This window comes from Solanum dulcamara, chromosome 4 (assembly GCF_947179165.1).
Source record: "Solanum dulcamara chromosome 4, daSolDulc1.2, whole genome shotgun sequence".
In the NCBI taxonomy this organism is placed as follows: domain Eukaryota; kingdom Viridiplantae; phylum Streptophyta; class Magnoliopsida; order Solanales; family Solanaceae; genus Solanum; species Solanum dulcamara.
In genome coordinates, this window is record NC_077240.1 from 81722224 (window position 1) to 81734220 (window position 11997).

Here is an 11997-nt window from a genome sequence, read left to right on the forward strand (position 1 = left end):
TTGAAAGGCAACACAAAAGAACAATTCATCTGAAAGACAACTTATACAATTTTACATAAAATTTCTCATTTAATCCCAAATAACTTTTGAATGAATCATTGATCTGTCTATTAACTTAGTTTATTTTTTATTTGGGCGGTATGTAATAAAGTTGAATAAAATTTCAGGTCATTTGCACTTTAATTTGCTCCTATTTTGTGCTGGTCCTTAATTTATGCCCCTCCTAAAAATGATTTTTTTGTGAGACATAAGTTTATATTTTTGTATCATAGTATCTCACAAGTTATGTCCGCACATGACTTTAGTTTCGAAAAAACTTATGCCCCACTAAATATGAGTTTGATTGCTAAAGGACAAAGTCGTGCTAATTCCATACGAATCAGTACTGAGAAGCATGTGCCCATCACTCAATTTAAAACCAACCAATTTGAAGAGCAAAATTAACGGTCAACCCAAATAACTTTTAAATCAGTCATTGCTCCATTTTTTCACTCAATTAATTTTGATCCGTCCATTTGAAACTTCTGGCCCCACCATTTCAATCATCATCATCATCATATATATTATTAAAAGTGCAAAATTGAATTATTATTTTACTCCTTCACTAAATTAAAATATTATTTAAAAAATAATATATTAAATATTAAATAGCAATTATATGATATTAATTCATTGTATTTCTAGATAGAGTTAGTCCATATTTAATTTGTTTTTAATTCTAAAATGGAGTCACGAAGGTAGATGAAGTGTTTTGTAACAACAAAGGAATATCCTTTAAAAAGTAAAATATCCTTTAACATTGAAGAACAAAAATGTCCTTTCAATTACCGACATCTTAATATAGCACACATATTTAGATTTTATAAAAACAAAATGCCAAAAATAATATAAACACTTCATTCAAGGAAAAAGATTTAAAAAAATTCATTCAAATCCAAGATAAGACTTCTTCAAATAAAAATTATTTGCTATAAATGAATTCTCCTTTTTAGGTTTGGATATAGTAACAAAAAATAATATGGCCTTGGGATCTTCTTGCTATGTAAATTTATACTCCCTGTTAGAATTTTTTATTCTATTCTAATCTAATTTACCTACAAAGATTAGTCAAATCAACTCTGGAAAGTAAGACATGACAAACATATATTTTGGGATGGAGGAAGTATCTCTACCACAACTAATTGCTATGTGCAGTTGCTTTTTCTCCTTCAATTATTATGCAGTTCATCACATATATATTGTAACTGTATTCAAATCATTTATAAATATTTATAATAATTAGAGTGAGATATATGTGGAACGCATGTGTTGGAGAATTAGTATGTTAAAAGAGGCTTCATAGCTACAATACAACTGTGTTTCTTAGTCTTTCTTTAGAAAGATACACACAAATAGTATTTTTTTCCAATAGTTGACTTCTCTCATAAATTTATTAATATAATCACTCTTATCATTCATTTTGATTCATTCATAGAATAAATAAATAAAGTTCCTTCTACTTTCTCTCTGTATCATTATCCATAACTCTGTTTCTACAACTTTGATAACAGTTGATCAGTTTGGCGTGACAATCTCACTTCTGAGCGCACAGTGCTCAGAGGATTGAACTTCGTGAGTGTTACTTCCTTTTTCTTTTTTCCTTATTATGTCTTAGTTTCTGAGCTGAGGTTAGTTTCTGAGCTGAGTATCTATTCAAAAACAGTCTCTCTACTTTTGTGATATAGGGGTAAAGGTGCGTATACTCTACCCTCTCCAAATTACACTTATTTTTTTGACCTTCTAAATGCTTGGGCAAATAGTGCTGATATACCATTCTTACAGAAATTCTTAACATCTTAATGTTAACTCAATTTATTTTGAAGAGTAATTTTGGCCGTTTTTTCAAAAAGAATTTATAATGAATAAAATCTAAAGAATTAAGACTCAGACATTCATTAAATGCGAACGGATGTGACCTATGTTGTTTCTCTTACATTGTTTTCTATGTTGTACAGTTCATCTGGGAAAATGGAGAGAGCAACTCCTTCATTGTTATGTAGTCACTTTGTTATCATGTTGATCCTACTTCTAACAGATACATCAGTGGCTGAACCAAGATCCCAGATAATCCAGCTCATATGTGGAAACAGCACGACGGTTTCCGTAGAAAATTCTGTTCGTACATTAGAAAAATTAAGTGAACAACTGAGTAGTAGAGGATATGGAGTAGGAGTTACTGGCACTGGACCAGATGCTACCTATGGACTTGGCCAATGCTATGGTGATCTTTCATTAATTGACTGTAGCTTATGCTTCTCTGAAGCGCGGACCCATATTACCCTGTGCTTCCCTAATAATGGAGGGCGAATTTATCTTGATGGCTGCTTTATGAGAGCGGAAAATTACAGGTTCAATGACCAGTATTTAGGTCCAGAGGACAGGCGAGTATGCGGAAACAGGACGACAAAGGGTTCATTGTTCCAACAGAATGCTAGGCTAGCCGTTCAACAAGCAGCTGCAAATGCACCGAGTAATAATGGCTATGCGCGTGCCCAAGTGTCAATGCACAGGCCTTTCAATGATACAGCTTATGTTCTCGCTGATTGCTGGAAGACGCTGAATGCAAATTCTTGTGCAGCGTGTTTACAAAATGCATCTGCATCCATGTTGGGATGCTTACCTTGGTCAGAAGGTAGAGCTCTGTACACCGGATGCTTCATGAGGTATTCCGATACCAATTTTCTCAATGCTATTTCTACCAGTGGAGGCTCGTCATCAAGGGGTACTTTCTTCTTCTTTTTTTGTTCCTGTTTTACCTGTTATTTATCGACTGAACACGTAATTTTTACTTTCAAATCACCATATTGCAGGAAAAGTTGTAGTCACTGTCATTGTTGTTAGTTCCGCAGTCGTTTTGGGAGCAGGTGCTTTCATTGGTATTGGCGTCTGGAAGAACAAACAAATCCAGAAGAAGAGAAAAGGTAAATACTTTTGTGCCAAAAATTAGTTATAAAAGTCAATAGGATATCAATGGTGTACATATACTGAACTTAGAATTAAAATTATTGAACTTTTTAGGTGCAAATGATGCCGAGAAATTAGTGAAGATCCTTCATGACATCAGCTTGAACTTCAAGTACTCGGCACTTGACAAAGCCACAGGGTCATTTGATGAGGCCAACAAGCTCGGGCAAGGTGGATTTGGCACGGTTTATAAGGTATGTAATGGTTGAATGTAGTGCAATTCATGAATTGTACATAACAGCAATGCAATACTTGAAATGTTGGCAATTAAACCGAGTCTGAGCCGCAATGTGCTGCAGGGTGTTTTAGCAGATGGGAGAGAGATCGCCGTCAAAAGGCTGTTCTTCAACAACAAACATAGAGTTGCAGATTTTTATAACGAGGTTAACATAGTCAGCAGCATTGAGCACAAAAATTTGATAAGGTTATTGGGTTGCAGCTGCTCAGGACCGGAAAGCCTTCTTGTATACGAGCTCCTCCCTAACCAAAGTCTTGATCGCTTCATATTTGGTAAGTAAGGGTCGGCTATATGAATCCTCACTATTATATTTACGCTAAACTCATGTCATCATCACACCAACTAAAAATAAAAGTGAAAATAAGTAACCACCTTTGCATTAAGACTAAATGTCGTGTTTTCACATAACCACGCCAGAATGATCGTCACATATCTTGATTCTAACCTTAAACTTTGACAGACCCTATCAAAGGTAAAGCTCTAAACTGGGAGAAGAGATTTGAGATAATTATAGGTACGGTAGAAGGATTGGTATACCTTCACGAGAACACAAAGACACGAATAATTCACAGAGACATAAAAGCAAGCAACATCCTGTTGGACTCGAGGCTCCGTGCAAAAATAGCTGATTTTGGATTGGCCAGGTCATTCCAAGACGACAAGAGTCACATAAGCACTGTCCTTGCTGGCACATTGTTAGTATTTCTTCGTCTCATCTTCTAATTTCTTGCATAAAAGTACACAAAATTGCAAAGACTAATATGGTCCAATAATGGATGATTTACCCTTTTTATACAGAGGATATATGGCTCCAGAATACTTAGCGCACGGTCAGTTAACAGAAAAAGCAGACGTCTACAGCTTAGGAGTTCTTCTACTAGAGATTGTTACTGGAAGACAAAATAACACGAGAAAAAACACCGAATATACAATCAGCTTAGTTTCTGATGTAATTTCTGATCAATCACTTCTCTTTTGAACCAAATGTTAAATCTTGGAAAACATTTTTGTTCTTTGATATTAACTTTATTGGATGACATTAACAGGTGTGGGAGCACTTTCAACGCGGGATAGTGAAGGAACTTTTCGATCCGAATCTCATGTTGCATAACTGCCATACAATCAATGTACAAAATGAGGTTGTGAGAGTGTTACATGTTGGACTTTTGTGCACTCAAGAGATCCCAACGTTACGGCCATCCATGTCTAAGGCATTACAAATGTTCATCAAGAAAGATGAAGAGTTGCCTCATCCTACTAAGCCGCCATTCGTGGATGACAAAACTATGGAACTTCATGACCCTTGGGAGAAGTACTCGCTTAAACAAGGCGAATCTGCTACGATTGCCGTCTTATCTCACAGTTCTTTTTACCCCAGATGATAATAGCTCAGAGTCCTGAAATTGAAGCATATATTAAAGATAGACAAATTAAATTGATCTTAACTAGCAATTAAGCATTCCAACTTTGAATATGCACATCTAGACACCTCAACTCTGAAAGTACAAGAATTCCAAATTAAATGGTGTCTTCTTTTTTGCTTTTGTTACTTCCACTTCTTTGTTGCCTAACTGCAAGGGTCGAGTGATTCATCCGAGTTTCTTTCGATGGAAAATATTACGTACCTTTATGTATTTACTTTTCATATTTTAAACTCTTTAAGTGAAAATTCTAGCTCTACTAATGCCTAATAAGTGAGATAGCTCCATCTCTAACCACTTTATCAAATTATATTAATTATAAAATTTTATGTCAAATCAAACTATGAAATATCTTTTTTTTTTTTCATCTCCTCTTTATTGTTTTGGTTAGGGCAGTAAGTAAAGTAGATTAAAGTCTTTCATTTTAATACTGTTTTAAGTCTTTCGTTTGAAAAATTCAACACAACAAATTCTTTCCTCTTGTTGACTTCTATCACCCAAAAAAAATTAGTTGCTCCATCTTTACTCTATTATTTAATTTTTACTTGATACAAAAATTTTAAAAACTATTAAAAAAAATTAAACTATAATCGTAAATTAAAAATATGTGAAATGTATCAAAATACATTTTAATTTTGTGGTCTTAACAATGTTACATGAAAAATTTGAATTAATGAGTTGCCAAAAAATTAAAAAAGACATCCTTTTTAAAACGAGAGAATAAAAAATTGCGGCAAAGTATTAAACACTTTTTTATCTTTAACTAAAAGTTTCAGGATGAAGTTTTATTATGTATCAAGTCATCTTTATAACAAGATGTTTTGTCCCAAAACATTTTGTCGCAAATTTAAATTTAATCGAATTTCAATACTACACCAGATTGGGAAACCAAAAATATTATAAAAAGGATTTCTCCCACAAAACGATCCCATTAACAAAACCAGTACAATTTTGACAGCAGCTGATCAATTTGCACCGGCGATCTCTCTTTTTACGACTCAAATTCCGGCGAACTCAGACCGTTTAGTAGCTCAGAAAGAATTTGTGAGTGTTACATTTTTTTCCTTCTTATTCTGTTTTCACTAATTATTAAGTTGTTTGATTAAATTTCTAAAATTATCTGTATTTGATCAATAAATTTTGAAGAGAAAAAAAAATGTGGTTTGTTATCTTTGGTAATAGGTTTATTTGAGTGGTTTTGGTGCTTTAAGTTTAACAAAAGTGAGCATTTTTTTTTAGGCATAATACATAAATATGGCCTTAAATTTGACATCATTTATATAAGTAGACACTTAAACTTGTATAAAATTGAACAAGTAGACACATATATCCTACATGGCACAATACACGTAGGACACCACATAGGACACAAAATTGTCACGTAGGATGCCATGTAACACGAATGTGTCTATTTTCTTAAGTTTTGGATAGTTAAAGTGTCTACTTGTGCACTGGTAGAGTTAGAGGTCATAGTTGTCAATTGAAGTCAAGTTAATGGTCATATTTATGCATTATGCCGCTTTCTTTTTTATTTGGACATAATATATAAATATGACTTTTAACTTGACTTCAACAAGCATATATACCCTCCGGATGCCCTCAAGTAGACTGTTAAACTTGTATAAAATTGAACGAGTAGATACACATGTCATATGTGGTATAATACACATTGGCTGCCACTTAGGACACAATTTTGCCACGTAGGATGCCATGAAGGATGGATGTGTCTCTTTGCTCAAGTTTTGGATGGTTAAAAGTGCATACTTATGTACTAGTAAAGTTAGAGGTCATAATTGTCAGCTAAAGCCAAGTTAAAGATCATAAATAATATTTATGTATTATACCTTTTATTTGAAATTTGGTTAAACACCTAAACCTAAACTTACTACGAATTATTAGTTGTATGCTTAAACTAACAATAGTCTTAATTACCTTATGAATTTGGCTATTTTAATAACATCTTGATATTATAAGAATTTTGTTATAAGTCTTAATTATTTAGATTTACTCAGACTCGTTAAACGATGACAAAATAAAAGAACAAACACAATTAATTAACGATTGAGATCTTGAAAGTGGATGGAGTAGTGCTGATGTATCCTTGAAGAAATTCTTAACAACTTAATGATAATAAGTCTTGATATTTAGATGTATTCAAACTCATTAAGTTGTAATAAAATAAAAGAACAAACGTACTTATCGATTGAGATCTAAATGATTAAAATCTGAAGGATTAAGACTCAGATATTCATTAAATGCGAACAGACATGACCTTTGTTGTTTCTCTTACATTGTTTTCTATGTTGTACAGCTCATCTGGGAAAATGGAGAGAGCAACTACTTCAGCGTTATGTAGTCACTTTGTTATCATGTTGATCCTACTTCTACCAGATACATCAGTGGCTGAACCAAGATCCCAGATAATCCAGCTCATATGTGGAACCAGAACGCCGGGAACCATCCCAAATTTTGTTGGTGGAATGGAAACTATAAGTGAACAACTGAGAACTAGAGGATATGGAGTATCATTTACTGGCACTGGACCAGTTGCTACATATGGACTTGGCCAATGCTATGGTGATCTTTCATTACCCGACTGTGTCTTATGCTTCTCTGAAGCGCGGACCCTTTTTCCCCAGTGCTTCCCTAGTAGTTCATCTGAGTTTCTTTCGATGGAAAATATTACGTACCTTTATGTATTTACTTTTTCATATTTTAAACTCTTATGTGAAAATTCTAGCTCTGCCAATGCCTAATAAGTGAGATATCTCCATCTCTAACCACTTTATCAGATTATATTAATTTTAAAATTTTATGTCAAATCAAACCATGCGCAAATTGAAACAGAGAAGTATCTTTTTTTCTTCTCCTCTTTATTATTTTGGTTAGGGCATAAGTGAAGAAGATTAAATTCTTGAAGTAGACTTCGTCGTGATCGAGCTGTTAGGTAGAACAACAACAACTATCTTTCGATTCCAAACAAGTTGAGGTTGACTATATGAATTCTCACTATTCCATTTAAGTTCAACTCATGATCGAGCAGTTTGTTGCAAGTTTAAAATCATATCATATCGTATCATCATCTATACTATATTAAGAGTACGAAGATCCTTAAAATGTTGATTGAACTTTTTACCTTCATTAAAAGACTTCTCTTTAAACAAAATCATCTTTTCACCATTTTTCTTCAATTATTATACCATTATTTTAATGATATTAAATATTGATTATAACAAATATAATAAAAATTAAATAGAGAAAATTTTCTTATTATGCTTAAATTTTGAAGAATCTTTTTCTAACTAAAATAGACTTGATTTTTTAAAAAAATATAGTAAAAAAACTTTCAAAATAATAAGCAAAAATCATTTTCAAAAAAGGTCCACAAAAATAGGCAAAAAAAAATAGTCAACAACGTCCCAAAAAAAAGGCAAACAAGGTAAAAAAAAACACACACACACAAAAAAAAAAAATAACGTCCAGTAAAATATAATATGGGACAATTTCAAATATAGATAATAAATTAATTAGTTTACAGTAAATATAGCCATTTTTTATTTGCATAAAAAATAGTCAAAATCATAGGAAATATATAGTGACTATACACTGACTATATAATATATATTACTTATACATGAGTTATACACTGAATATACATTTTGATACACTCAAAAACTGAATATAACTTGATTATTCATGAAATATATACTGACTATACATACCTATACAGAGAATGACTATTTTTTTAATAATAATTTCGGCCAAATGACCACTAGGTGTAATTTTGCCCTATATATATTGCCAAAAAAAGCCTAAGAAATTAGGCGTTCCAAAATAATCGACCAAAAAAAGGCCCAAGAAAATATATGGACAAAAAATTCCAAAACATTAGGAAAAAGTTTTCTACTCACTTGAATTCCTAAGTTTATGGGACACTTCTAAATTAATTAATTTTTATTAAATTACTATTTGATTATCTTTATAATATTGACTCCTAAAATATCGGGAAAAAAAATAATAAGAGTCCTAAAATATATGATAATAAGTGATAGTAGAATTAAGGTAGACTCCTAAACTAAATGAAAAGAAGAATTAGAAAAAGACTCCTAAAAAAATATATGGAAAAGAGAGTTAATGTTTAAGTGAATTTATTATAATATAATATAATTTTTTTTCTTAAAACAAGGATTCCAAGTAATCTTCAAATTAACCACTTTTGTCCAGTCCAAGTTCCAAATTATGGTAAATCACTACCCTAAAAGGTATTCTAAAGTTACAATTTCTCTACCTTCAAAGGGTAAGAATAAGGTTACGATTTTTTCAAAATTATGTACTCAATGATATGAGTTATACACGTAATAATTTGTTCAAGTTATATCTTTTTTTATAAATTAGCGCGATATACACGTGCAAACCACGTACACTAAACTAGTATATTATTAAAAGTGGAAAAAATCTAAGTCAAAAGATGGATTACGAAAATACCCCTTACCTATTAATTTATTTTCTCAAAATTATTTTAAAAAATTACTTTTTCATTTAAAATCAACTCCATAACTACACCTCTTCATTTTCATAACTTATATTCTAATAATATTCATTAATCTTGTGTCTTTAACTCACATATTATCATCTTCATAACTCTTATTTTTAATAATCTTTATTATATCTTATATCTTTTCAAATTCATAACCCCAAATAATATGTTATAATATTATTAAATCTTGAAATTCAATAGATAATAAATGCAATATTCATTATTTAAAACTAAACTATCCAATATTCACATTAAAATTCTTTTTCAAAAAATATCCGTATGTCATGTGTTATACAATTGTTATTTTATGTTTTTGTATTATGAAATCTATACCTTTTCATTTACTACTACTATTACTATTATTATTATTATTATTATTATTATTATTACTACTACTACTATTACTATTACTATTACTATTACTATTATTATTATTATCACTATTACTATTATTATTATAAGTCATACTTAACTGCCTATTCAATTGTTACTCTTTTTATCTATAACGTTCATAATTTTTATATTTATAACCTCCAAATATTTAATTTAAAATTTTAAGATATTTTTTGGTCTTCCTTTATTTTTATCTATATAAATCCATTTTTTTTGTTTCACATGACCCTTACCCAAGGTTATCCTTTTCATTTTATAGTGAAAGTAGTGAAGTGCTTATATCATTATTGTACTATTTGATTCATGCATTAGTGTGACTCAATGAAGAAGGCTATATGGGAGGAGGAGTCAATAAGAACTTGAAAAATTCTATACATATTCTATATTTTTTTTTCATCAATATTGTTATGATTACAGTCCTCAAAAGAATGTGTACGTTGTATTTTTTTCTTCTCTATTTTTTTTTTGTATTTTCTCCCTATTAGACTTCTTTAATTTGTAGTTTTATTTGTGCTCAAATTAGTCATTTGTGACTTTATTAAAAGTATGAAGTACACGTGCAAAGCACGTGTTTAGAACTAGTATCAGGAAAAACATGATTGGTCAATTTGGAAAAAAATTATCTACGAAAAACAAGTTTCTTAAAAAATTAGGAAAAATGATTTTCTTTAATGGAAAGTTGAAAAAATCCATCATTTCTTTTTGGACTTATTGCATCTTGTTGAAGCTGTTGACACTATCATATGATTTTACTTTGTCAGACGCATTAATAGGTGTCTTCTTTTTTGCTTTTGTTGCTTCCACTTCTTTGTTGCCTAAGTGCAAAGGCAGAGGTAGGCAGGGTTGAGTGGTTCATCCGAGTTTCATTCTACGGAAAATTATCTATCTTTTTTCATATTTTTAACTCTTAAAGGAAAAATTCTAGCTCTGTCAATGTCTAATAAGTGAGATCAGTGGCGGAGCCACCTTTAGTTCAGGAGTTCAGTCGAACCCTCTTTGGCAGAAAAGTATATTATTTATATATAGTTAAAATAATTTTTTATGTATATATAATAAATGTCGAATTTCCTTTGACTAGTCTGTATATGTATTTTTCAGATTTTAAACCCTTTTAATGAAAATTTTGACTCCGCCATTGAGTGAGATATCTCCATCTCTAACCACTTTATCAGATCATATTAATTTTATTTTAAAATTTCATGTCAAATGTGTAAATTGAAACAGAGAAGTACCTTTTTTCTTCTCTTCTTTATTATTTTGGTTTGGGCAGTAAGTAAAGTAGATTACGAAAGCTGCCCCACAAATATCTTTTAAAGTCTTTCATTTTAGTACTGTTTTAAGTCTTTCGTTTGAAAAATTCAACACAACAAATTTTTTCCTCTTGTGTCACTTCTATGACCCAAAAATAATTACTCTGCTCTGTTTTAATTTATTATTTAACTAGTGAAGCAGCTTGTGCTTCGCGCGGTCACAAATCGTAATATTAGTACATAAGTGATATTATTGTTATATATATATATATTTGATAGAATATATTAACTACGTCCTCCGTCTCATATTCAGATTTTGAGATTTATTAACTTTTTCTTTTACCATAATTTTTGTGTATCTTTTAATATTTAAATTATCAATTATTGTAATTTATAATACTAAATAATTATTATTATTTTTCTACAAAACGACCCCTAACCCAACTCAAATACCATTTTTAACCCTTCGCATGTAAATCAAAATGAAAGACGTAAAGTTGAAAGACCAAACAAAGCAAAGTCCCGGTCCCGAAGGAGCGTCGTTCCAATTGACACCTAATTTCTCATTCTATAACTCTATCTTCTCATTAAGCTTGCCATTCATGAATTGCATTATATAATATAGATATACAAAAGCACACATTCCTGAAGACTCACAGAAAAATTCCCCATTGCTATACAGTATACACGTCTAGTTTTCTTCTTCACACTCCCCATGTCATTACCACGCCATTTCTTAACCCCCACCCCTTTCCTCCCTCTTGTTCTAGATTTGATCTGTTCACTTGTTGTTTTATATATAAGCATAATATTGGGTTTCGTACAGTCGTAAACTTCCCCTGTATTACTATTAAACCTTGGTATGTCTATATAGTTTTTGTTTCTTGGATTAGTACAATTACAACTTGTTTAGTAGGTTCTGTTGAATTATCTGGCTTTTTACATCTTTAAACCCAATATAATAATGGTGATCATAAAATTTTGTATTTGATCTTGCTATTAAACTGTTAGGAATTTCAAATAAGTGCAAGTTACATCTTTTCCGGGGAAAAAAATTGTATGATTTTGTTTTTTTCTCTCAGACAATTAGAAAAGTTGAAATGTTGAAAGTGGAAGTCGAAAGATTAACTTGCAAGCAATGATTTAGTTTTTGTT

The 11997-nt window shown here is 31.0% G+C and overlaps 1 protein-coding gene across 3 annotated transcripts; it reads left to right on the forward strand.

Moving 5' to 3' along the window:
* The first annotated feature begins 1013 nt into the window (after positions 1-1013).
* Positions 1014-4882, forward strand: LOC129887930 (cysteine-rich receptor-like protein kinase 2). 3 transcript variants are annotated; one of them, XM_055963183.1, is made up of 8 exons: positions 1014-1732; positions 1995-2761; positions 2850-2960; positions 3058-3197; positions 3303-3513; positions 3702-3936; positions 4040-4190; positions 4288-4882. In XM_055963183.1, exons 2-8 carry the CDS (start codon positions 2008-2010, stop codon positions 4621-4623), a joined length of 1938 nt encoding a protein of 645 aa, XP_055819158.1. In that variant the 5' UTR covers positions 1014-1732; positions 1995-2007; the 3' UTR covers positions 4624-4882. The 3 variants fall into 3 exon arrangements, with proteins under 3 accessions (XP_055819158.1, XP_055819157.1, XP_055819156.1); XM_055963182.1 differs by having other exon boundaries at positions 1014-1611; XM_055963181.1 differs by lacking the exon at positions 1014-1732 and having other exon boundaries at positions 1794-2761.
* Positions 4883-11997: the final 7115 nt, after the last annotated feature.

Coding starts and splice junctions, on each gene's coding strand:
- LOC129887930 (XM_055963181.1), top strand. CDS start 1,939: ATGCGAACGGATGTGACCTATGTTGTTTCTCTTACATTGTTTTCTATG. Junction 2,762..2,849: donor TGGAGGCTCGTCATCAAGGG/GTACTTTCTTCT, acceptor ACCATATTGCAG/GAAAAGTTGTAGTCACTGTC. Junction 3,514..3,701: donor TCTTGATCGCTTCATATTTG/GTAAGTAAGGGT, acceptor AAACTTTGACAG/ACCCTATCAAAGGTAAAGCT.